General features: G+C 48.1%; 1 protein-coding gene across 5 annotated transcripts in view; it reads left to right on the top strand.

Annotated features, from left to right (window-relative positions):
- Positions 1 to 26,377, top strand: part of LOC123992968 (rap1 GTPase-activating protein 2-like) — a 158,539-nt gene that overhangs the window by 43,941 nt on the left and 88,221 nt on the right. Inside the window, exon 1 of one of the 5 annotated variants that reach the window (XM_046294652.1) lies at positions 16,618 to 16,926. The exons of 3 other annotated variants lie outside the window; for them this stretch is intronic. In XM_046294652.1, coding sequence (XP_046150608.1) covers positions 16,781 to 16,926 — 146 coding nt within the window. In that variant the 5' untranslated portion in view covers positions 16,618 to 16,780. Of the gene's footprint in view, positions 1 to 16,617; positions 16,927 to 26,377 lie in introns of those variants that run through there. One more of the 5 variants, XM_046294653.1, reaches the window with a different exon arrangement.

Below are 26,377 nucleotides of genomic sequence, written 5' to 3'. Positions count from 1 at the left end.
GTTCCTGTCCCGTCGGTTCCTTGTATTGTATTCACCATGCTGTGATTGCGTTTCGCCCTGTCCTGTCGTGTTTTTGCCGTGATTGTGTATCGCCCTGTCCTGTCGTGTTTTTTGCCTTCATCAGATGCTGCGTGTGAGCAGGTGTCTCTGTCGGCTACGGCCTGCGCCTACCCGAAGCGACCTGCAGTCTGTGGCCGCTTCTCCAGTTGTTTCCCCTCTACAAGTCTAGAGGATTTCTGTTATTCCGTTTTGGACTTAAATAAACTCTGTTTCTGTTAAGTCGCTTTTGGGTCCTCTTTCACCTGCATGAAAGAAGGAACCGACCAAGGAATGGACCCAGCGACTTCAGACGCTCGTTACACTGCCGTCGAGATCCAAGGAGCCATGCTCGGCAGACACGAGCAGGAATTGTCTGCTGCTCGCCATGCCGTGGAGAACCTGGCTGCTCAGGTTTCCGACCTCTCTGGACAGTTCCAGAGTCTACGTCTCGTGCCACCTGTTACTTCCTGGCCTGCCGAGCCTCCAGAACCTAGGGTTAATAACCCACCTTGCTACTCCGGGCAGCCCACTGAGTGCCGCTCCTTTCTCACGCAGTGTGAGATTGTGTTCTCTCTCCAACCCAACACATACTCTAGAGAGAGCTCGGGTTGCTTACGTCATTTCACTCCTTACTGGCCGGGCTCGAGAATGGGGCACAGCTATCTGGGAGGCAAGGGCTGATTGCTCTAACAAATTCCAGAACTTTAAAGAGGAGATGATTCGGGTTTTTGACCGTTCAGTTTTTGGTGGGGAGGCTTCTAGGGCCCTGGCTTCCTTATGCCAAGGTGAACGGTCCATAACGGATTATTCCATTGAGTTTCGCACTCTTGCTGCCTCTAGTGAGTGGAACGAGCCGGCGCTGCTCGCTCGTTTTCTGGAGGGACTCCACGCAGTGGTTAAGGATGAGATTCTCTCCCGGGAGGTTCCATCAGATGTGGATTCTTTGATTGCTCTCGCCATCCGCATAGAACGACGGGTAGATCTTCGTCACCGGGCTCGTGGAAGAGAGCTCGCATCAACGGTGTTTCCCTGCTCCGCATCGCAACCATCTCCCCTCTCTGGCTTTGAGACTGAGCCCATGCAGCTGGGAGGGATTCGCATCTCGAATAAGGAGAGGGAACGGAGGATCACCAACCGCCTGTGCCTCTATTGCGGAGTTGCTGGACATTTTGTTAATTCATGTCCAGTAAGAGGCCAGAGCCCATCAGTAAGCGGAGGGCTACTGGTGAGCGCTACTACTCAGGTCCCTTCATCTAGATCTTGTACTACTATGTCGGTCCATCTACGCTGGACCGGTTCGGGTGCTACATGCAGTGCTTTGATTGACTCTGGGGCTGAGGGTTGTTTCATGGACGAAGCATGGGTTCGGAAACATAGCATTCCTTTCAGACCGTTAGACAGGCCTACGCCCATGTTTGCCTTAGATGGTAGTCATCTTCCCAGTATCAAATTTGAGACACTACCTTTAACTCTCACAGTATCTGGTAACCACAGTGAGACTATTTCTTTTTTGATTTTCCGTTCACCGTTTACACCTGTTGTTTTGGGTCATCCCTGGCTAGTATGTCATAATCCTTCTATTAATTGGTCTAGTAATTCTATCCTATCCTGGAACGTTTCTTGTCATGTGAAGTGTTTAATGTCTGCCATCCCTCCCGTTTCTTCTGTCCCTACTTCTCAGGAGGAACCTGGCGATTTGACAGGAGTGCCGGAGGAATATCATGATCTGCGCACGGTCTTCAGTCGGTCCCGAGCCAACTCCCTTCCTCCTCACCGGTCGTATGATTGTAGTATTGATCTCCTTCCGGGGACCACTCCTCCTCGAGGTAGACTATACTCTCTGTCGGCTCCCGAACGTAAGGCTCTCGAGGATTATTTGTCTGTGTCTCTTGACGCCGGTACCATAGTGCCTTCTTCTTCTCCGGCCGGGGCGGGGTTCTTTTTTGTTAAAAAGAAGGACGGTACTCTGCGCCCCTGCGTGGATTATCGAGGGCTGAATGACATAACGGTTAAGAATCGTTATCCGCTTCCCTTATGTCATCAGCCTTCGAGATTCTGCAGGGAGCCAGGTGCTTTACTAAGTTGGACCTTCGTAACGCTTACCATCTCGTGCGCATCAGAGAGGGGGACGAGTGGAAAACGGCGTTTAACACTCCGTTAGGGCATTTTGAGTACCGGGTTCTGCCGTTCGGTCTCGCCAATGCGCCAGCTGTTTTTCAGGCATTAGTTAATGATGTTCTGAGAGACATGCTGAACATTTTTGTTTTTGTCTATCTTGACGATATCCTGATTTTTTCTCCGTCACTCGAGATTCATGTTCAGCACGTTCGACGTGTTCTACAGCGCCTTTTAGAGAATTGTCTCTACGTAAAGGCTGAGAAGTGCTCTTTTCATGTCTCCTCCGTTACTTTTCTCGGTTCCGTTATTTCCGCTGAAGGCATTCAGATGGATTCCGCTAAGGTCCAAGCTGTCAGTGATTGGCCCGTTCCAAGGTCACGTGTCGAGTTGCAGCGCTTTTTAGGTTTCGCTAATTTCTATCGGCGTTTCATTCGTAATTTCGGTCAAGTTGCTGCCCCTCTCACAGCTCTTACTTCTGTCAAGACGTGTTTTAAGTGGTCCGGTTCCGCCCAGGGAGCTTTTGATCTTCTAAAAGAACGTTTTACGTCCGCTCCTATCCTCGTTACTCCTGACGTCACTAGACAATTCATTGTCGAGGTTGACGCTTCAGAGGTAGGCGTGGGAGCCATTCTATCCCAGCGCTTCCAGTCTGACGATAAGGTTCATCCTTGCGCTTATTTTTCTCATCGCCTGTCGCCATCTGAGCGCAACTATGATGTGGGTAACCGTGAACTGCTCGCCATCCGCTTAGCCCTAGGCGAATGGCGACAGTGGTTGGAGGGGGCGACCGTTCCTTTTGTCGTTTGGACAGACCATAAGAACCTTGAGTACATCCGTTCTGCCAAACGACTTAATGCCCGTCAAGCTCGTTGGGCGTTGTTTTTCGCTCGTTTCGAGTTTGTGATTTCTTACCGTCCGGGTAGCAAGAACACCAAGCCTGATGCCTTATCCCGTCTGTTTAGTTCTTCTGTGGCTTCTACTGATCCCGAGGGGATTCTTCCTTATGGGCGTGTTGTCGGGTTAACAGTCTGGGAATTGAAAGACAGGTTAAGCAAGCACTCACGCACACTGCGTCGCCGCGCGCTTGTCCTAGTAACCTCCTTTTCGTTCCTGTTTCCACTCGTCTGGCTGTTCTTCAGTGGGCTCACTCTGCCAAGTTAGCGGGTCATCCCGGTGTTCGAGGCACTCTTGCGTCTATTCGCCAGCGCTTTTGGTGGCCGACTCAGGAGCGTGACACGCGCCGTTTCGTGGCTGCTTGTTCGGACTGCGCGCAGACTAAGTCGGGTAACTCTCCTCCTGCCGGTCGTCTCAGACCGCTCCCATTCCTTCTCGACCATGGTCTCACATTGCCTTAGACTTCATTACCGGTCTGCCTTTGTCTGCGGGGAAGACTGTGATTCTGACGGTTGTCGATAGGTTCTCTAAGGCGGCACATTTCATTCCCCTCGCTAAACTTCCTTCCGCTAAGGAGACGGCACAAATCATTATTGAGAATGTATTCAGAATTCATGGCCTCCCGTTAGACGCCGTTTCAGACAGAGGCCCGCAATTCACGTCACAGTTTTGGAGGGAGTTCTGTCGTTTGATTGGTGCGTCCGTCAGTCTCTCTTCCGGGTTTCATCCCCAGTCTAACGGTCAAGCAGAGAGGGCCAATCAGACGATTGGTCGCATACTACGCAGCCTTTCTTTCAGAAACCCTGCGTCTTGGGCAGAACAGCTCCCCTGGGCAGAATACGCTCACAATTCGCTTCCTTCGTCTGCTACCGGGTTATCTCCGTTTCAGAGTAGTCTGGGTTACCAGCCTCCTCTGTTCTCATCCCAGCTTGCCGAGTCCAGCGTTCCCTCCGCTCAAGCGTTTGTCCAACGTTGTGAGCGCACCTGGAGGAGGGTGAGGTCTGCACTTTGCCGTTACAGGGCACAGACGGTGAGAGCCGCCAATAAACGCAGGATTAAGAGTCCAAGGTATTGTTGCGGCCAGAGAGTGTGGCTTTCCACTCGCAACCTTCCTCTTACGACAGCTTCTCGTAAGTTGACTCCGCGGTTCATTGGTCCGTTCCGTGTCTCCCAGGTCGTCAATCCTGTCGCTGTGCGACTGCTTCTTCCGCGACATCTTCGTCGCGTCCATCCTGTCTTCCATGTCTCCTGTGTTAAGCCCTTTCTTCGCACCCCCGTTCGTCTTCCCTCCCCCTCCCGTCCTTGTCGAGAGCGCACCTATTTACAAGGTACATAAGATTATGGACATGCGTTCTCGGGACGGGGTCACCAATACCTAGTGGATTGGGAGGGTTACGGTCCTGAGGAGAGGAGTTGGGTTCCGTCTCGGGACGTGCTGGACCGTTCACTCATCGATGATTTCCTCCGTTGCCGCCAGGATTCCTCCTCGAGTGCGCCAGGAGGCGCTCGGTGAGTGGGGGGGTACTGTCATGTTTGTCATTTATTATCATGTCTTGTCCCTGTGCTCCCCATGCTATTCGTTTCCCTCTGCTGGTCTTATTTGGTTCTTTCCCTCCTTCTATCCCTCTCTCTCCCCTCCCTCTCTCACTCTCTCGCTCTCTCTTCTCTCTATCGTTCCGTCCCTGCTCCCAGCTGTTCCTATTCCCTAATCATCATTTAGTCTTCCCACACCTGTTCCCGATCCTTTCCCCTGATTAGAGTCCCTATTTATTCCTTTGTGATCCGTTCCTGTCCCGTCGGTTCCTTGTATTGTATTCACCATGCTGTGATTGCGTTTCGCCCTGTCCTGTCGTGTTTTTGCCGTGATTGTGTATCGCCCTGTCCTGTCGTGTTTTTTGCCTTCATCAGATGCTGCGTGTGAGCAGGTGTCTCTGTCGGCTACGGCCTGCGCCTACCCGAAGCGACCTGCAGTCTGTGGCCGCTTCTCCAGTTGTTTCCCCTCTACAAGTCTAGAGGATTTCTGTTATTCCGTTTTGGACTTAAATAAACTCTGTTTCTGTTAAGTCGCTTTTGGGTCCTCTTTCACCTGCATGACACTTACATCCTCTTGCATGTCAATGACAAGTTATGTCATCAATAAATGTCATTCCATGTATATTAATCTGTGTCTAGCCTGTATCTCTGGATTCTAAGTGCTTGTGAGTCACTATAGCACATGTTTCTCTCTCTACAATCCGTTTTGCTTCTCTTAGCTTATCATACACGATTGATTTGCGTTGAGGCCGGAACACACTTTTGACCAGTCAGATTACGTGGTCGGAACTACACTGTAACCGTTTCATAATACACTATATTGACCCCCGGCCTCCAGGTTGTGATATGTTGCTGAGGATTATTTACAGTATGTCACTTATCATGCTGTATGATGTATATATGTAAGTGTTCTGTCAAACACTAGATAGAATGTCACAGCCATACAACTGCTATCACATATTAGGAGAGGTGCGGGCAGGGTGGGACACTAGGCTAGGGCTAACTTCTCAATAAGCTAGCTAGCCACGAGAAGCTAGGTGCATCCCAATGAGCAAGCTGGCCACATCTCAATGAGCTAGCTAACCACATCTCAATGAGCTAGCTAACCACATCTCAATGAGCTAGCTAGCCACATCTAAATGAGCTAGCTGGCCACATCTCAATGAGCTAGCTAACCACATCTCAATGAGCTAGCTAGCCACATCTAAATGAGCTAGCTGGCCACATCTCAATGAGCTAGCTAACCACATCTCAATGAGCTAGCTAACCACATCTCAATGAGCTAGCTAACCACATCTCAATGAGCTAGCTAGCCACATCTAAATGAGCTAGCTGGCCACATCTCAATGAGCTAGCTAGCCACATCTAAATGAGCTAGCTGGCCACATCTCAATGAGCTAGCTAGCCACATCTAAATGAGCTAGCTGGCCACATCTCAATGAGCTAACTGGCCACATCTCAATCACATCTCAATGAGCTAGCTGGCCACATCTCAATGAGCTAGCTGGCCACATCTCAATGAGCTAGCTAGCTAGGACCACAAGAGAGGACACTAACAACACGGACCTAGACAGTACACACAGACCCAGAGTCGCAGCAGATACTCCACAGAAGTTGAGAAATAATGGAGTGAGAGGGGGAGAGGGTATGTGTGTGTGTGTGTGTGTGCTTGCATGCATGCGTGTGTGTGTTTGCATGTATCAGCGTATGTGTGTTCACACGTGTGTGTTTCTGTGTGTGTGTCATCGTGTGGGTGCGTATCATTAATGTTGCTAGTCTGTTACCACATAGGTCTCATTAAAGCCTGTGTTTGTATCAGTGTGTGTGCGTGCGTGTCAGTTACTATGTTCACGCACGTGTGTGCATTCGTGCATGTGTGCGTGAGACACACATGTTTCCTTAAGTGACTTTATGGCAGGAGTAATGTGTGTGGAGCTATAAAGATCCTGGCACTAGTGCTGATAGGGCAGGAGGGAAACAGAACTCCTAGAATGGGCCGGGCTCCAGAGCCACATGTTTGCCCTGTGCTATCCGCAACTATTTTGGGCCTGTGAGTTTAGTTTGGCACCGACCGTTGCTCATTAAATCCGACAGGCCCATGGCCGCAGTCACCTTGTCCGACAGGGTGTGTTTGTGTATGCGTGTGCATGTGTTTGCATGTGTGTGCGTGTGCATGTGTTTGCATGTGTGTGCGTGTGCATGTGTTTGCATGTGTGTGCGTGTGCATGTGCGTGAAAGTGTGTCATCTTTTATCATTTGGTTTGCTCCTGTTCTTGAGAGGCTGTGGCTGTCTCGTGAGGAGTTGTCACACTAGAAGTGTGAGGTGAGGAGAGAGAGAGGGGAGTGATTTGTCACACTAGAAGTGTGAGGTGAGGAGAGAGAGAGGGGAGTGAGTTGTCACACTAGAAGTGTGAGGTGAGGAGAGAGAGAGGGGAGTGAGTTGTCACACTAGAAGTGTGAGGTGAGGAGAGAGAGAGGGGAGTGAGTTGTCACACTAGAAGTGTGAGGTGAGGAGAGAGAGGGGAGTGAGTTGTCACACTAGAAGTGTGAGGTGAGGAGAGAGAGAGGGGAGTGAGTTGTCACACTAGAAGTGTGAGGTGAGGAGAGAGAGGGGAGTGAGTTGTCACACTAGAAGTGTGAGGTGAGGAGAGAGAGAGGGGAGTGAGGGAGCAGCGGGTGGAGGAGGGGAGAGCCCAGAGGGAAAGTGCTGAGTTAAGTGTGAGGTGAGGAGAGAGAGAGGGGAGTGAGTTGTCACACTAGAAGTGTGAGGTGAGGAGAGAGAGGGGAGTGAGGGAGCAGCGGGTGGAGGAGGAGAGAGAGAGAGGGGAGTGAGGGAGCAGCGGGTGGAGGAGGGGAGAGAGAGAGGGGAGTGAGGGAGCAGAGGGTGGAGGAGGGGAGAGGCCAGAGGGAAAGTGCTGAGTTAAGTGTGAGGTGAGGAGAGAGATAGGGGAGTGAGGGAGCAGCGGGTGGAGGAGGGGAGAGAGAGAGGGGAGTGAGGGAGCAGCGGGTGGAGGAGGGGAGAGGACAGAGGGAAAGTGCTGAGTTAAGTGTGCAAGCAAAGCACTCGTTTGTAGTCCACAGAGATGGGTGTTCTTCTGCACCAGCTGTGAAGGTCATCTCTCCCATATGCCAAGTTCCTGGTGTGGAATCTGTGGTGTGTTTCTACTCTGGGTGGCAAGGATGATGAGATGGCATAGGGATAGATATATTTAACATTTAACCTTTATTTAACTAGGCAAAAGTCAGTTAAGAACAAATTCTTATTTACAATGACGGCCTACCAAAGTGTCATGTTTTGTCATTTATTATCTTGTCTTGTCCCTGTGCTTCCCATTCTATTCGTTTCCCTCTGCTGGTCTTATTAGGTTCTTTCCCTTTTTCTATCCCTCTCTCTCCCCCTCCCTCTCTCACTCTCTCGCTCTCTCTTCTCTCTATCGTTCCGTTCCTGCTCCCAGCTGTTCCTATTCCCCTAATCAATCATTTAGTCTTCCCACACCTGTTCCCGATCCTTTCCCCTGATTAGAGTCCCTATTTCTTCCTTTGTGTTCCGTTCCTGTCCTGTCGGTTCCTTGTCTAGATTTCACCGTGCTGTGTTTGTGTATCGCCCTGTCGTGTCGTGTTTTCCTCAGATGCTGCGTGGTGAGCAGGTGTCTGAGTCTTTCTGGTTCAAGTGCCTTCCCGAGGCAACCTGCTGTTCACCTGCTGTTCAAGATCGAGTCTCCAGTTTGTCCTCGTCATTTCGAGTGAAAGTTGTGTTTTTTTTGATTGTATTCACTTTACTGGATTAAAGACTCTGTTTTCGCCAAGTCGCTTTTGGGTCCTCTTTCACCTGCATGACAGAAGGAACCGACCAAGGAATGGACCCAGCGACTTCAGACGCTCGTTACACTGCCGTCGAGATCCAAGGAGCCATGCTCGGCAGACACGAGCAGGAATTGTCTGCTGCTCGCCATGCCGTGGAGAACCTGGCCGCTCAGGTTTCCGACCTCTCTGGACAGTTCCAGAGTCTACGTCTCGTGCCACCTGTTACTTCCTGGCCTGCCGAGCCTCCAGAACCTAGGGTTAATAACCCACCTTGCTACTCCGGGCAGCCCACTGAGTGCCGCTCCTTTCTCACGCAGTGTGAGATTGTGTTCTCTCTCCAACCCAACACATACTCTAGAGAGAGAGCTCGGGTTGCTTACGTCATTTCACTCCTTACTGGCCGGGCTCGAGAATGGGGCACAGCTATCTGGGAGGCAAGGGCTGATTGCTCTAACAAGTTCCAGAACTTTAAAGAGGAGATGATTCGGGTTTTTGACCGTTCAGTTTTTGGTAGGGAGGCTTCTAGGGCCCTGGCTTCCTTATGCCAAGGTGAACGGTCCATAACGGATTATTCTATTGAGTTTCGCACTCTTGCTGCCTCTAGTGAGTGGAACGAGCCGGCGCTGCTCGCTCGTTTTCTGGAGGGACTCCACGCAGTGGTTAAGGATGAGATTCTCTCCCGGGAGGTTCCTTCAGATGTGGACTCTTTGATTGCTCTCGCCATCCGCATAGAACGACGGGTAGATCTTCGTCACCGGGCTCGTGGAAGAGAGCTCGCATCAACGGTGTTTCCCTGCTCCGCATCGCAACCATCTCCCTCCTCTGGCTCAGAGACTGAGCCCATGCAGTTGGGAGGGATTCGCATCTCGACTAAGGAGAGGGAACGGAGGATCACCAACCGCCTGTGCTTCTATTGCGGAGTTGCTGGACATTTTGTTAATTCATGTCCAGTAAAAGCCAGAGCTCATCTGTAAGCGGAGGGCTACAGGTGAGCGCAACTACTCAAGTCTCTCCATCAAAATCCTGTACTACTTTGTCGGTCCATCTACGCTGGACCGGTTCGGGTGCTACATGTAGTGCCTTGATAGACTCTGGGGCTGAGGGTTGTTTCATGGACGAAGCATGGGTTCGGAAACATGACATTCCTTTCAGAGAGTTAGAGAAGCCTACGCCCATGTTCGCCTTAGATGGTAGTCATCTTCCCAGTATCAGATTTGAGACACTACCGTTAACCCTCACAGTATCTGGTAACCACAGTGAGACTATTTCTTTTTTGATTTTTCGTTCACCGTTTACACCTGTTGTTTTGGGTCATCCCTGGCTAGTATGTCATAATCCTTCTATTAATTGGTCTAGTAATTCTATCCTATCCTGGAACGTTTCTTGTCATGTGAAGTGTTTAATGTCTGCCATCCCTCCCGTTTCTTCTGTCCCTACTTCTCAGGAGGAACCTGGCGATTTGACAGGAGTGCCGGAGGAATATCATGATCTGCGCACGGTCTTCAGTCGGTCCCGAGCCAACTCCCTTCCTCCTCACCGGTCGTATGATTGTAGTATTGATCTCCTTCCGGGGACCACTCCTCCTCGGGGTAGACTATACTCTCTGTCGGCTCCCGAACGTAAGGCTCTCGAGGATTATTTGTCTGTGTCTCTTGACGCCGGTACCATAGTGCCTTCTTCCTCTCCGGCCGGGGCGGGGTTCTTTTTGTTAAGAAGAAGGACGGTACTCTGCGCCCCTGCGTGATTATCGAGGGCTGAATGACATAACGGTTAAGAATCGTTATCCGCTTCCCCTTATGTCATCAGCCTTCGAGATTCTGCAGGGAGCCAGGTGCTTTACTAAGTTGGACCTTCGTAACGCTTACCATCTCGTGCGCATCAGAGAGGGGGACGAGTGGAAAACGGCGTTTAACACTCCGTTAGGGCATTTTGAGTACCGGGTTCTGCCGTTTGGTCTCGCCAATGCGCCAGCTGTTTTTCAGGCATTAGTTAATGATGTTCTGAGAGACATGCTGAACATCTTTGTTTTTGTCTATCTTGACGATATCCTGATTTTTTCTCCGTCACTCGAGATTCATGTTCAGCACGTTCGACGTGTTCTACAGCGCCTTTAGAGAATTGTCTCTACGTAAAGTCTGAGAAGTGCTCTTTTCATGTCTCCTCCGTTACTTTTCTCGGTTCCGTTATTTCCGCTGAAGGCATTCAGATGGATTCCGCTAAGGTCCAAGCTGTCAGTGATTGGCCCGTTCCAAGGTCACGTGTCGAGTTGCAGCGCTTTTTAGGTTTCGCTAATTTCTATCGGCGTTTCATTCGTAATTTCGGTCAAGTTGCTGCCCCTCTCACAGCTCTTACTTCTGTCAAGACGTGTTTTAAGTGGTCCGGTTCCGCCCAGGGAGCTTTTGATCTTCTAAAAGAACGTTTTACGTCCGCTCCTATCCTCGTTACTCCTGACGTCACTAGACAATTCATTGTCGAGGTTGACGCTTCAGAGGTAGGCGTGGGAGCCATTCTATCCCAGCGCTTCCAGTCTGACGATAAGGTTCATCCTTGCGCTTATTTTTCTCATCGCCTGTCGCCATCTGAGCGCAACTATGATGTGGGTAACCGTGAACTGCTCGCCATCCGCTTAGCCCTAGGCGAATGGCGACAGTGGTTGGAGGGGGCGACCGTTCCTTTTGTCGTTTGGACAGACCATAAGAACCTTGAGTACATCCGTTCTGCCAAACGACTTAATGCCCGTCAAGCTCGTTGGGCGTTGTTTTTCGCTCGTTTCGAGTTTGTGATTTCTTACCGTCCGGGTAGCAAGAACACCAAGCCTGATGCCTTATCCCGTCTGTTTAGTTCTTCTGTGGCTTCTACTGATCCCGAGGGGATTCTTCCTTATGGGCGTGTTGTCGGGTTAACAGTCTGGGAATTGAAAGACAGGTTAAGCAAGCACTCACGCACACTGCGTCGCCGCGCGCTTGTCCTAGTAACCTCCTTTTCATTCCTGTTTCCACTCGTCTGGCTGTTCTTCAGTGGGCTCACTCTGCCAAGTTAGCTGGTCATCCCGGTGTTCGAGGCACTCTTGCGTCTATTCGCCAGCGCTTTTGGTGGCCGACTCAGGAGCGTGACACGCGCCGTTTCGTGGCTGCTTGTTCGGACTGCGCGCAGACTAAGTCGGGTAACTCTCCTCCTGCCGGTCGTCTCAGACCGCTCCCCATTCCTTCTCGACCATGGTCTCACATCGCCCTAGACTTCATTACCGGTCTGCCTTTGTCTGCGGGGAAGACTGTGATTCTTACGGTTGTCGATAGGTTCTCTAAGGCGGCACATTTCATTCCCCTCGCTAAACTTCCTTCCGCTAAGGAGACGGCACAAATCATTATCGAGAATGTATTCAGAATTCATGGCCTCCCGTTAGACGCCGTTTCAGACAGAGGCCCGCAATTCACGTCACAGTTTTGGAGGGAGTTCTGTCGTTTGATTGGTGTGTCCGTCAGTCTCTCTTCCGGGTTTCATCCCCAGTCTAACGGTCAAGCAGAGAGGGCTAATCAGACGATTGGTCGCATACTACGCAGCCTTTCTTTCAGAAACCCTGCGTCTTGGGCAGAACAGCTCCCCTGGGCAGAATACGCTCACAATTCGCTTCCTTCGTCTGCTACCGGGTTATCTCCGTTTCAGAGTAGTCTGGGTTACCAGCCTCCTCTGTTCTCATCCCAGCTTGCCGAGTCCAGCGTTCCCTCCGCTCAAGCGTTTGTCCAACGTTGTGAGCGCACCTGGAGGAGGGTGAGGTCTGCACTTTGCCGTTACAGGGCACAGACTGTGAGAGCCGCCAATAAACGCAGGATTAAGAGTCCAAGGTATTGTTGCGGCCAGAGAGTGTGGCTTTCCACTCGCAACCTTCCTCTTACGACAGCTTCTCGTAAGTTGACTCCGCGGTTCATTGGTCCGTTCCGTGTCTCCCAGGTCGTCAATCCTGTCGCTGTGCGACTGCTTCTTCCGCGACATCTTCGTCGCGTCCATCCTGTCTTCCATGTCTCCTGTGTTAAGCCCTTTCTTCGCACCCCCGTTCGTCTTCCCTCCCGTCCTTGTCGAGAGCGCACCTATTTACAAGGTACATAAGATCATGGACATGCGTTCTCGGGGACGGGGTCACCAATACTTAGTGGATTGGGAGGGTTACGGTCCTGAGGAGAGGAGTTGGGTTCCGTCTCGGGACGTGCTGGACCGTTCACTCATTGATGATTTCCTCCGTTGCCGCCAGGATTCCTCCTCGAGTGCGCCAGGAGGCGCTCGGTGAGTGGGGGGGTACTGTCATGTTTTGTCATTTATTATCTTGTCTTGTCCCTGTGCTTCCCATTCTATTCGTTTCCCTCTGCTGGTCTTATTAGGTTCTTTCCCTTTTTCTATCCCTCTCTCTCCCCCTCCCTCTCTCACTCTCTCGCTCTCTCTTCTCTCTATCGTTCCGTTCCTGCTCCCAGCTGTTCCTATTCCCCTAATCAATCATTTAGTCTTCCCACACCTGTTCCCGATCCTTTCCCCTGATTAGAGTCCCTATTTCTTCCTTTGTGTTCCGTTCCTGTCCTGTCGGTTCCTTGTCTAGATTTCACCGTGCTGTGTTTGTGTATCGCCCTGTCGTGTCGTGTTTTCCTCAGATGCTGCGTGGTGAGCAGGTGTCTGAGTCTTTCTGGTTCAAGTGCCTTCCCGAGGCAACCTGCTGTTCACCTGCTGTTCAAGATCGAGTCTCCAGTTTGTCCTCGTCATTTCGAGTGAAAGTTGTGTTTTTTTTGATTGTATTCACTTTACTGGATTAAAGACTCTGTTTTCGCCAAGTCGCTTTTGGGTCCTCTTTCACCTGCATGACACCAAAGAGTGTCCATGATTGAGTCTCTGAATGAGGAGATGGAGATAAAACTGTCCCGTTTGAGTGTTTGTTGCAGCTCGTTCCAGTCGCCAGCTGCAGCGAACTGAAAGAGGAGCGACCCATGGATGTGTGCGCTTTGGGGACCTTTAACAGAATGTGACTGGTAGAACGGTGTTCTTTGTGGAGGATGAGGGCTGCAGTAGGTATGTCAGATAGGGGGGAGTGAGGCCTAAGAGGGTTTTATAAATAAGCATCAACCAGTGGGTCTTGCGACGGGTATACAGAGATGACCAGTTTACAGAGGAGTATAGAGTGCAGTGATGTGTCCTATAAGGAGCATTGGTGGAAAACCTGATGGCCGAATGGAAAAGACCATCTAGCCGCTCGAGAGCACCCTTACCTGCCGATCTATAAATTACGTCGCCGTAGTCTAGCATGGGTAAGATGGTCATTATGAGACACAGTTGGTGGTAAGGTAAGCATTTCACTGTTAGTCCACACCTGCTATTTACGAAGCATGTGATGAATACAATATGATTTGATTTGGCTTTTGCATGACACTGTGATGTGGCGTAGTGAGGTGGTAGGATGGCTGGAGGGGCTTGTTGGCATTGCAGTCTCTTTTAAGCTCTGCTGTTTGTGTGTGAAGACGGCAAAGCGTGCCAGGGTGGCAGAGTGGTGTAGTTTCATTAAATCCACACTGAGAGAGATGTGTGGTTGAGTAGCACATAGTCATAATTGTACATGAGTCATGTCAAGGTAAAGTCATTTTTTTAGATTGTACCCAATAATACCCAATTAACTACTTATGCTAATTGACTTTCATATGCTCTATTATATGTTAGACTCATCTGTCTGTAAAGCTAATCAGAGATCTGTATCCCAGCTGAGAGTTCTCCAAGCCTCCCCTGTGTGTGTGTGTGTGTGTGTGTGTGTGTGTGTGTGTGTGTGTGTGTGTGTGTGTGTGTGTGTGTGTGTGTGTGTGTGTGTGTGTGTGTGTGTGTGTGTGTGTGTGTGTGTGTGTGTGTGTGTGTGTGTGTGTGTGTGTGTGTGTGTGTGTGTGTGTGTGTGTGTGTGAGTGCACCCTTGGGTAGAGTGCTTAGTATGTGCGTGTATGCTTGTGTGTCAATCTCTATGTGTGTGTATCAGACGGGAACCGTGGCTGTCACAACTGCTTTTTGTTGTTTGACAGCCTGGGATACAGGCGTCCCATTTCCCACCTGCTGACGTACAAGCACACAAGCCCCAAGTGATCCACCGGGTTGGAGGAGACGCATGAAATGATCTGGTGGGGGAGAGGTGGAGAGGACTCATGGTGGGACTGGGAGAGGAGGAGAGAATGGGAGGGCTGAGGTGTGTGAAGTGTGTGTGGTAAGTCGCTCTGGATAAGAGCGTCTGCTAAATGACTTAAATGTAAATGTAATGTTCATGTGTTTACAGAAGCCTCTGTGGAACTTGGTGGGAGGAGTGGGAGCTTGTTTGTCTCTCTCGCTGTCACCCCAGAGCCTCGCTGACACACACACATCTGCACGCGGACACACACACACACACACACACACACACACACACACACACACACACACACACACACACACACACACACACACACACACACACACACACACACACACACACACACACACACACACACACACACACACACACACACGCTGGAGAACTCTCAGCTGGGATACAGATCTCTGATTAGCTTTACAGACAGATGAGTCTAACATATAATAGAGCATATGAAAGTCAATTAGCATAAGTAGTTAATTGGGTATTATTGGGTACAATCTAAAAAAAATGACTTTACCTTGACATGACTCATGTACAATTATGACTATGTGCTACTCAACCACACATCTCAATAATCTTGTCATAATCACTAAAATGTGGTAATTAGCTCAATTGAGCAGGAACAACCAAAACATTTACCTCGTCTCCTAAGTCTCACTGGGGTTGCCACTGATTTCCAAGGGAGATTGTCGTGGCAGGGCAAATATCAGAGCTATTATAAATGAATTATTCATTCATAATATGAATATGCCATTTAGCAGACACTTTTATCCAAAGTGACTTACAGTCATGCGTTCATACATTTTTCATAGAGGTGGGTCTGGGAATCGAACCCACTACCCTGGTGTTGCAAATTCCATGCTCTAACAACTGAGCTACAGAGGATCACTCTTATTCCTAAAAATATATATATGTAATTGTAGGCATGCGAAAGTTGTTATATTCATCAACAATGCAGGATATCATCACTTGTTATCAGAGGTATTCCGCACATAGTAACAAACATCCTTTCCCACTAACAGAATACATACCAACGGACAGGCACTATCATACCATAACCTCCCCACACTATTATCCATCTACTGCATTATGTCATATGGGCTCTCACGCTCTGTAATCTACATACATGTTTCTATGGACCCTCCAGTGTTGAGTCTCTGACGACACCTGCAGCTTTGGTCCATCTAGGAGGGCCTTTGAGAGTGCACTGCTGTGCCGTAGTGCACAGGAGAGACGGCAGACAATAGGAGGAGACAGAGGGGAGGAGAGGGGGGTGAGAAACACCACCATTCATGTAAGTCCTTGAGCTGTCAAACAGAGAGGAGATGAAAGGCAAACAGGTGGCCAAAGGAGGAGAGGGAAGGACAGACAGAGATGGAGGGAGAACAGAAAATAACTGGCTGCGGTGGGTTCCGGGTAAGAATGATGGTGACTCGTGTTTGCCAAGCTTTGGGGAGGAGCGAGAGCATCAGCTGGTCTCAGACAGAGATGGAGGGAGGAGAGGGGAAGAGGGATGGCGGGAGGGAGAGAAAGAGAGATGGAGGAAAGAGAGAGGAAGAGAGATGGAGGAAGGGAGAGGACGAGAGGGAGGGAGAGAGGGATGCATGGACAGAGAGTGAGAGAGAGAGAAAGGAGGAAAGAGAGAGCGATAGAGTGAGAGAATGAGGTGGAGGGAGAGGAAAATTGAGGGAGATGAGGAGAGAGAAATGGAGAGAGACAGAGATCGAGGGAGAGGTGGAGAGAGAGATGTTTGTTCTGTGCTGTTTAAATTGAGATTTCTCAAAGAGAGAGAGAGTGTCAAAAAACACAGAGGCGAAATGGAACAAGGTCACAGAGGAGATTAGATAGGGAACATGGACTGCAAAATTAGGAGCCATTAGCCATACGTTACATGCGGTATGACAAACAGCACAAACAGCAGTAATCTCAAATCACACAAAGCAGTTATGTGCAAGTGAAAGCAGTCCAGACTGTAAAAGCACACAGAGAGTGAGGGAGGAGGAGGAGAAAGGGGGCAGAGCCTACACCAAGCCCTGCCTATCAGGCTGAGGTGGGCAGGGAGAGAGAGTTGGGAAGGAGGGAGCGAGTGAGGGAGAGGGAGAGCGCGTGAGAAAGAAGGAGGTAGACAGAGATGCAGAGATCCAGTCAGTCTGCCTGTGCCGGTGAGGTGGTGTGGCAGTGCTGCTGTACAGTGTGGTCCGTTAGGACCAGGACCAACCCAGTCTGGATCCAGCACCACAACCAGACACCATGTCAGGCACCACTCCCGAGCCCACTCCTCCGAGGGTCCACTCTAAAAAGGCTGGGATCCGGGCCGCGGTGATTCTAATCGGACTCCTGCAAAAGTCGCGACGAGCGAAGGAGAGAGAGAGGGAGCAGGAGAGAGAGAGAGAGCGGTGGGTGAACTTTCTTTGCTGTTTTGTCTCCTGGCTGGTCTGGTTGGCAAACTGCCTGCCTCAGAGGTTCACACACTCTGCACTGCGGTGTTAAGTTAAGCTTTCAGAGCAACTTCAATTGCCTGCCGTTGTTAGTGTCAGGCTGTCTGTAAGTGGTGATTGTACGCACAGGTCGATGCTTGTGTGTGCCTTGTCTTTGTCTGGGTCTGTGTCTTTTGTGTGGCTGGTGTGTGTGTGTTGTTCTTGACACCACTGGTGTTGGTATGTGCCTATCTGGGTCAGTGAAATGACAGGAGAGAGAGAGTGAAGTTAAAGGTGAGGTGGTGTCAGTTGAGAACTTGTAAAAGAGAAAGGAGACGGAGAGAGAGAGCACTATGAGTGCCTCTTCAACCTATTGTACCCTCAGCGATAGCTGGAGCCATTCCACTTAGGATTCAACATACTGTGTTGTTTAATGCTATGTGGCTCTATGTAGGCATGGCTTCCATTTACCCTCTCGCTCTGTACTGTCTCCAGAACACAATGGAACGGTTGCCGAAGACTCAAACTGGTTGGAAAGGAACGGATAGGCAAGGGAACGGATAGGCAAGGGAACGGATAGGCAAACTGGCCTCAATGTTAACAGACCAAACAAGATGACTGTTCGACAGTGACTCAAAGGGAGAGGTCTCAGTGATGTCCGTTTAATGGGAGTGTGTGTGTGTGTGTGTGTGTGTGTGTGTGTGTGTGTGTGTGTGTGTGTGTGTGTGTGTGTGTGTGTGTGTGTGTGTGTGTGTGTGTGTGTGTGTGTGTGTGTGTGTGTGTGTGTGTGTGTGTGTGTGTGTGTGTGTGTGTGTGTGTGTGTGTGTGTGCGTGCGTGCGTGCGTGCGTGTGTGTGTGCGTGCGTGCGTGTGTGTGTGTGTGCATATATTGCAATGTATGTTGTTAACGATGGGACTGCCAATGATGCAAATGTCAGGTGACAACAGTAAATAGTAGAGAGAGAGAGAGAGAGAGAGAGAGAGAGAGAGAGAGAGAGAGAGAGAGAGAGAGAGAGAGAGAGAGAGAGAGAGAGAGAGAGAGAGAGAGAGAGAGAGAGAGAGAGAGAGAGAGAGAGAGAGAGAGAGAGAGAGAGAGAGAGAGAGAGAGACTAGTACAGGTAGGTTATGTTGTTTTTAGCTGTTAATCACTGCTTTAGAAAGCTGCTTTGGAAAGCTGAAAAAGCATGGCTGTGAGAGGAGGGTTATTTCGACACCAAGGCAATCTGATAGTGTGGACACAGTGAGAGAACAGGGGAAATTGAGGTTCCAGTGGAAATGAAACAGTGCCCTGAGGTTCTTTATGCTAAAAACCAATGTTAAGGAACAACTTGTATGCACACACACACAGAGTCTCACACACACTTACTGTGCTGCTGTACAAAAAGGCATCACAAACACACAGTCTCACAAACACGTACCATGCAGTACCGCACAAACAGACATCACTAATAACACAAACACTTGCATTAACACACACTAGACCTAGATGGTTGTGATTGTGGTTTATTGCTTGTGTGTGCGAGTTAGTTTGATGAGGAGTTTCTACACACGGTCAGACGTACACACATGGTCTATGATAAGTAGAAGTGGTGGAGGTCCTTAGATTATGTCCACGGTGGCTGTCCTCCGCATTGGACGAGCACAGCTGGGCCACACATTCTTTAAAATCACTTCATGACGGATTTACAATGTATGCTGTTCCTCATTAACTTGATTAGTGTGGTGCTCCCTTGTAGTGTGTGTGTGTGTGTGTGTGTGTGTGTGTGTGTGTGTGTGTGTGTGTGTGTGTGTGTGTGTGTGTGTGTGTGTGTGTGTGTGTGTGTGTGTGTGTGTGTGTGTGTGTGTGTGTGTGTGTGTGTGTGTGTGTGTGTGTGTGTGTGTGTGTGTGTGCGTGCGTGCATGCGCGTGTGTGTGTGTGCGTGTGTGTGTGCGTGCGTAATTAGAATGCACCTGTATGGTGTGTATACGTGTGTCTTTCAAAGAGTTGCATGAAATCCATTTCTTTGTGTGTATAAGTGAGTGTGATTGCATATGTGATTGTGGATTTGTGTTTGTGTGTACAAAACCTTAGGAACACCTGCTATTTCCATGACATAGACTGACCAGGTGAATCCAGGTGAAAGCTATGATCCCTCATTGATGTCACCTGTTAAATCCACTTTAAGCAGTGTAGATGAAGGGGAGGAGACAGGTTAAAGAAGGATTTTTAAGCCTTGGGATTTTTAAGTCAGAGGGTGAATGGGCTGAAGTATTGAAGTGTCGTTGAACGTGGTATGGTAGTAGGTACCAGGGACACCAGTTTGAGTGTGTCAAGAACTTCTAAGCTGCTGAGTTTTTCATGCTCAACAGTTTCCTGTGTGTATCAAGAATTGTCCACCACCCAAAGGACATCCAGCCAATTTGACACAACTGTGGGAAGCATTGGAGTCAACATGGGCTGGCATCCCTGTGGAACACTTTTGACACCTTTTAGAATTGAGACTGGGGTGCAACTCAATATCAGGAAGGCATTCCAAATGTTTTGTACACTGTGTGTGTGTGTGTGTGTGTGTGTGTGTGTGTGTGTGTGTGTGTGTGTGTGTGTGTGTGTGTGTGTGTGTGTGTGTGTGTGTGTGTGTGTGTGTGTGTGTGTGTGTGTGTGTGTGTGTGTGTGTGTGTGTGTGTGTGTGCGCGCGTGTGCATGTACGTACGTTTCTGTGCTTGCTTAGCGGCTTAGAAAAGGAACCCAGTCAGTCCAGTGCGTTGTTGTGGTTGAGAAGGGTTGAGGGTTCTCCCTCCTTGTTCCTCCTGGTTGATTGGTAGCCCTCCTCCCGCCCCCTGTAGGGGGGGTTAATACCTGTCTAACTGGAGTTAATACACTCAATCATTGCATACACCATGATTAGAATCTCTGCTGCCTGATTATGATACACTCTAGTCATTACTGTTCAACAGTTCCCGCATGGACTGTTTCCCAAATGGCACATTATTCACTATATAAGGCCAGAGGGCTCTGGTCAAAAGTAGTACACTATATAGGGAATAGGGTGCCATTTGGGGAACAGCCAGGGTTGAGAGTGTGAACAACCTGCTAACCTGCCTCTTATCACCCCCCTCTCTCCATCCTCCATTTAATACAATCTCTTTAATTTTCTGACTCATCCTTGCCCTCCCACTTCGCTCATTCTCCCTCTTCCTCTCCCTCTTCCTCTCCCTCTCTCATTCGCTCCTTCGTTCTCCCCTTCCCCCACTCTGCCAGTCTCTGTGAAAACAGTCAGCAGCTGTCGGGGATCACAAGGAGACTGTACTGTTAGCCCTCCAAGCATGAACGAAATACACACACATGCTACTCACACACGCACACACACACACACGCACGCACACAAACACAAGCACACACACACACACACACTCACGCGTGCATGCACCTGCACACACATATACACACACAAACAAACACACACACAATCAGCAAATATCTACTGGGAAGCCTGGCACAGAGTAGGTAGAGGTGACAGTAAGGGGAACTGTTAGCTTCAGTCATTGCAGTGAACCTCTGTGTGTGGGCAGTTTGTCAATTCATACCTTCATACCACAGAACATACACACTCAGGTCTTTATGCGTGAGTGTGTGTTTGAAATTCGGCACTCATGGCGTTCCCCTCTACATCTCACACTGCCTGGAGACTGTGTGAGCTTGTTGTTGATGTTGACGTCTGTGTTTCTGTCTCACCTTGTGTGTGTCCACCTACACACAAGCGTTCAGTATCTACCTGCACGCTTGTCTCCTTTCCTGTGTGTGTGTGTGTGTGTGTGTGTGTGTGTGTGTGTGTGTGTGTGTGTGTGTGTGTGTGTGTGTGTGTGTGTGTGTGTGTGTGTGTGTGTGTGTGTGTGTGTGTGTGTGTGTGTGTGTGTGTGTGTGTGTGTGTGTGTGTGTGTGTGTGTGTGTGCCAGTGCCATGGAGGGAGCCAGTGAGCTGTGACTTGTGTAATGGATGATAAAAATTATAATAATAGTGGGAACACTGACATATTGCATGAAGCCTTATTGACAGAGCACAGCTTTGTGAAGGGATTGGGGAAGATATTTTCTCTCTCTCTCTCTCTCTCTCTCTCTCTCTCTCTCTCTCTCTCTCTCTCTCTCTCTCTCTCTCTCTCTCTCTCTCTCTCTCTCTCAAAAGTACAAAAGAGAAAACGAATAAACTTAAATATGGGTTGTATTTACAATGGTGTTTGTTCTTTATTAGTTGCCCTTTTCTTGTGGCAACAGGTCACAAATGTTGCAGCTGTGATGGCAGACTGTGGTATTTCACCCAATGGAAATGGGCGTTTATTAAAATTGGGTTTGTTTTCAAATTCTTTGTGGATCTGTGTAATCTGAGGGAAATATGTGTCTCTAATATGGTCATACATTTGGCATGAGTTTAGGAAGTGCAGCTCAGTTTCATTTCATTTAGTGGGCAGTGTGCTCATAGCCTGTCTTCTCAGGAGAGCCAGGTCTGTCTACGGCGGCCTTTCTCAGTAGCAAGGCTATGCTCACTGAGTCTGTACATAGTCAAAGCTTTCCTTATGTTTGGGTCAGTCACAGTGGTCAGATATTCTGCCATTGTGTACTCGCTGTTTAGGGCCAAATAGCATTCTAGTTTGCTCAGTTTATTTGTAAATTCTTTCCAATGTGTCAAGTGTTTGTGTTTGTGAACAGAGCCCCATCTCATCTCTCTGTAGGTGATTGCTTTGTTATGGAAGGTTTTGTGAATCGTTTCCTTTTAGGTGGTTGTAGAATTTAAAACGGCTCTTTTCTGGAATTTGATAATTATCAGGTATCAGCCTAATTCTGCTCTGCATGCATTATTTGGTGTTTTACGTTGTACACAGAGGATATTCTTTGCAGAATTCTGCATGCAGATTCTCAATTTGGTGTTTGTCCCATGTTGTGAATTCTTGGTGGGTGAGCAGACCCCAGAAAAACCATGAAGGGCAATGGGTTCTATAACTGATTCAGGTATTTTTAGCCAGATCCTAATTGTTGTGTCATTTTTTGGAACACCATTATTTTTTACTTACTGAGATTTACTGTCAGGGCCCAGGTCTGACAGAATCTGTGCAGAAGATTTAGGTGCCCTCCTTTGTTGGGGACAGAATCACCAGATCATCAGCAAACAGTAGACATTTGACTTCAGATTCTAGTAGGGTGAGGCCGGGTGCTGCAGACTGTTCTAGTGCCCTCTGCAATTCGTTGATATATATGTTGAAGAGGGTGGGGCATAAGCTGCATCCCTGTCTCACCCAACGGCCCTGTGGAAAGAAATGTGTGTGTTTTTCAGCCAGTTTTAACCTCACACTTGTTGTTTGTGTACATGGATTTTAAAATGTCGTATGTTTTTCACCCAACACCACTTTCCATCAATTTAGCAGACCCTTATGCCAAATTGAGTCAAAAGCTTTTGGAAATTTACAAAGCATGAAAAGACTTTGCCTTTGTTTTTTTTTTTTTTTTCTATTTGACATTTGCTCAGTACATTGTTTTCACTGAGGAAATGTATGTTCCTGCTGTTAATGATAATGCAGAGGATTATCCCAAGGTTGCTGTTGACACATATCCCACTGTAGTTATTGGGGTCACATCTGTCTCCACTTTTGTGGATTGCGGTGATCAGTCCTTGGTTCCAAATACTGGGGAAGATGTCCGAGCTAAGAATGATGTTAAAGAGTTTAAGTACAGCCAATTGGAATTTGAGGATGCCATCAACACCAGAGGCCTTTTTGGGTTGTAGGGTTTGTATTTTGTCCTGTAGTTCATTCAATGTAATTAGAGAATCCAGTGGGCTCTGGTAGGCTTTAATAGTTGATTTTAAGATTTGTATTTCATCATGCATATGTTTTTGCTGTTTGTTCTTTGTTATAGGGCCAAACTCTCTCTCTCTCTCTCTCTCTCTCTCTCTCTCTCTCTCTCTCTCTCTCTCTCTCTCTCTCTCTCTCTCTCTCTCTCTCTCTCTCTTCAAACTCTCACATGTACAGTGGGGGTTGTCTGACAGATTGAGATATTTAGGAGATAGTAGTAAGATAGTAGTAGTTCAGTACAGGTCCATTGACAGAGGCTGGGTTAGGTCTATCATCTGAAAGCATATTATAATATTTCAGTGGTTCATTCTAAAACAGTCTTTGAGGTTAGATCCTAATTAGATTATTATTTTACGTGATGTCATAATAATAACTAGGAACTGGGAGCTGACACCAGGAAAACACACACACACACACACACACACACACACACACACACACACACACACACACACACACACACACACACACACACACACACACACACACACACACACACACACACACACTCTCTCTCTCTCTCTCTCTCTCTCTCTCTCTCTCTCTCTCTCTCTCTCTCTCTTCTCTCTCTCTCTCTTCTCTCTCTCTCTTTCTCTCTTTCTCTCTTTCTCTCTCAGAGCTCTCCTATTATAACAGTATAGGGTTGGAACAGAGACCAGAGAGGGGGAGACCTATAATGGTGTTCACTTACAGAAACACCTGGCCTGTTTACCCTCACAGTGGGGTGGTTGAGAGCGAGGGAACAAGGAAAAGAAGGGAGGAGTCGGGGGAATGAGAAGGGGAGGAGTGAGGCAGAGGACAGGTAGTGCAGAAAGAAGGGAGGAGCCAGGGGAATGAGAAGGGGAGGAGTGAGGCAGAGGACAGGTAGTGCAGAAAGAAGGGAGGAGCCGGGGGAATGAGAAGGGGAGGAGTGAGGCAGAGGACAAGTAGTGCAGAAGGGAGAGTCCAATTAAACCTCAACAGGTTTCCCTCTTTATGTTAGCTACTCTGGAGCATAAATAAATATGTGAAGGCTTGCCAAGTAAATTCTGCCCTTGTTTTCTTGGCACAGCGTAATCTCAAACATCAGTGGAAAGCTTTTACAGTAAAGTGCTCGTCTTGTGAGAGGCTCTGAAGTGTTAGTCAACGTGAAAATGTACTTTTATGGCAATAAATATCAGTTAAAATATACTTTCATGGCAGTTTAATAGACCTTTATATAAATACAGTTGTTGTACTGGAGACCTTTATGAAGTCGACAGGGAAAACCACTGTTCTTTTGTACAACCTTTTCATGTCAGTTAAAGGAATGTTTTTATGACACATCTTTCAATTCAAGTACATTTGAAATAATTTAAACTGCTGAGATACTTACTCAAGACATACACCTTCAAGGAGGAATACGACATTTGCACACAGTAAAAAAAAAAAAAAACTGCTTTGTTACTCAAAAGTATACATAGCTTCTGTTTGTCAATAAAGTTGTTCCAGCATATTTACAGTATTACTGTAAAGCTTTATGATGTCAGCAATGAAACTCTTCTGTAAGTGGGCCAGAATGAACATACCCCCACATAGTTCTGGAAAGGCCTGGCACCCTGACACCTCTTTACCACCTCTAACTTCCTGACCTTGAAGGGTCTGTAAATAACAGGCCAACAGACCGTGCTCTGCTCCCTTCATTCAGAAGACTGTGCCTCTCAGGACCGGTCGTAGTGTTGCTCTCAAGGGACTCTCACCTTGTCACATAGAATGGGTGGGAGGGTGGTAATGATTCAGCTGTTTGAGTCCGTGCTGTGACTACGGTGTCACTACGGTGACCACGGTGTTTCTCTGTGCAGTAGAGAGTTCTGAGGATTATTTTGTGTTTGTGTGTGTGTACTCGCCTACATGCGTACATGTGTGAGTGTGAATGTGTGTGTGCGTGTGCGTGTGCGTGTGTGTGTGTGTGTGTGTGCGCGTGTGTGTGTGTTTGTGCACATGCCAAATGTGTATTAATTTGTGACAGCAAGAGAGTGCATATTCTTATGTGTTCTGTCCTAATTTCCCTGTCACACGTCCCTAACTGTAATGCGCACAACACGTCAATACTCAAAGCCAATTATCACTGTCCTCTGCTGGTCATTGATTCAGACAGGATCTCAGCCTCTGTTTCTATTCGGAGCTCAAGCCACTACTAACCAGAGAGCAGGTGAACAAGGACAAGTGGAAATCATCACCCCGTCCTAAAGTATGACAACAGAAAAACAAGGAACTGGGAAGATGCAGAATGAGATTTCACACTGTGATTTTTCCAATTAAAATAGCTTTTTTAGCAAAGAGACATTTCACAAGGAAGAATTTTGCTTGGACTATCTGGGAGTGATCTGAGTAGGGAGGGGAAAAATTAAAACTAGCTGTTATTGGTAGGAAGGTTTAGAACTCTCTTTCTTATTGGTCTATTAACTAATTTACCGCATGGTGATGTCAACAGGAAGGAGGCAGGCTAAAACACTATCCTACCAAAAAGCCTGATATTTCAGGCAGTCTTTTCAAACATATCTTATATTAAAAAGGCATCATCATAATTTTCAATATTTCACAGTATTATTCCAAATAGGGCTGTGGTGGTCATGAAATTTCGTCAGCCGGTGATTGTCAATCAAATAACTGCCTGTCTCACGGTAATTGACCATTAGTTAACATAAACACATTTAGCATTTCTTGGCTTCCATGTGGGCTGCACTAGATTATTTAGCAGACAAGATTTGCTTATAATTCCGTGGTATTATTTTTTAGTATGAAGAACACATTTGAACATATTGGAATAAAATAGAAAGGACAGTTGCATGATTTGACTCTAATGATGATTTGAAAAAAGTTGCATGAAAAGTTGCATTGCTCAGACTCACGCACAGGCTCAAGCACTTGATAATGTCACGAATGTCCCGGTGGCATCCCCTTTGTTGTGGCCGTAATGCCCCTTAAAAGAAACATGCCTTTGGCGGCCAATGGCCTTTGTGCCCATGGGCTGAATATAATAATTAAAATTCCATTCTCCCAGCACTCACATGGCTCTCTGTCATGTGATCGGGTCTTTTTTCAAAGGCTACAAGTGAAGACGGACACATCGTGGAGGCAACCGCACACGTCCTTATCCAAGACATTGAAAGAACTGTCCACATTTACATTTTGTCAGTCAACAAGATGAGTAGACCTGGTTACTTTCATGCCAGCCAGGTAGACTATACTCGTGTTGTAAAGAGAAGCAATGTGCTTAATATTAGGAAAGTTGAGAAATAAATATAGTTGGCCTAGCCTATAGAAAGCTGATGGGATCCTTCTGTTTTTAAAAGAGGCCATCACTCTGTTATGTCACACAACTGCATAGCCTATAGAAATGTTGCTCAACATGAGCTCATGGGCTCTCATGAAGTGTTTGATTAGATTTTCCATTACATTTGCATTGATGTCAGAGTGATTGGAGGGACAATAGAGTGCTGAGTACCAGGCAGTTAGCAAGTTTGGTAGGCTACTAATGACCATCAGCAGCATCAGAGCTTGGAGAAGCCTAATTACCGTGACTAAGCGGTCACGTGGAATTTAACTGCCGTCATGACTCGTGACCGCTGGTGTGACGATAATGCGGTCACC

The sequence above is a fragment of the Oncorhynchus gorbuscha genome, linkage group LG13, assembly GCF_021184085.1.
Source record: "Oncorhynchus gorbuscha isolate QuinsamMale2020 ecotype Even-year linkage group LG13, OgorEven_v1.0, whole genome shotgun sequence".
Classification (NCBI taxonomy): Eukaryota; Metazoa; Chordata; class Actinopteri; order Salmoniformes; family Salmonidae; genus Oncorhynchus; species Oncorhynchus gorbuscha.
This window is presented reverse-complemented; position numbering and strand designations above follow the sequence as displayed.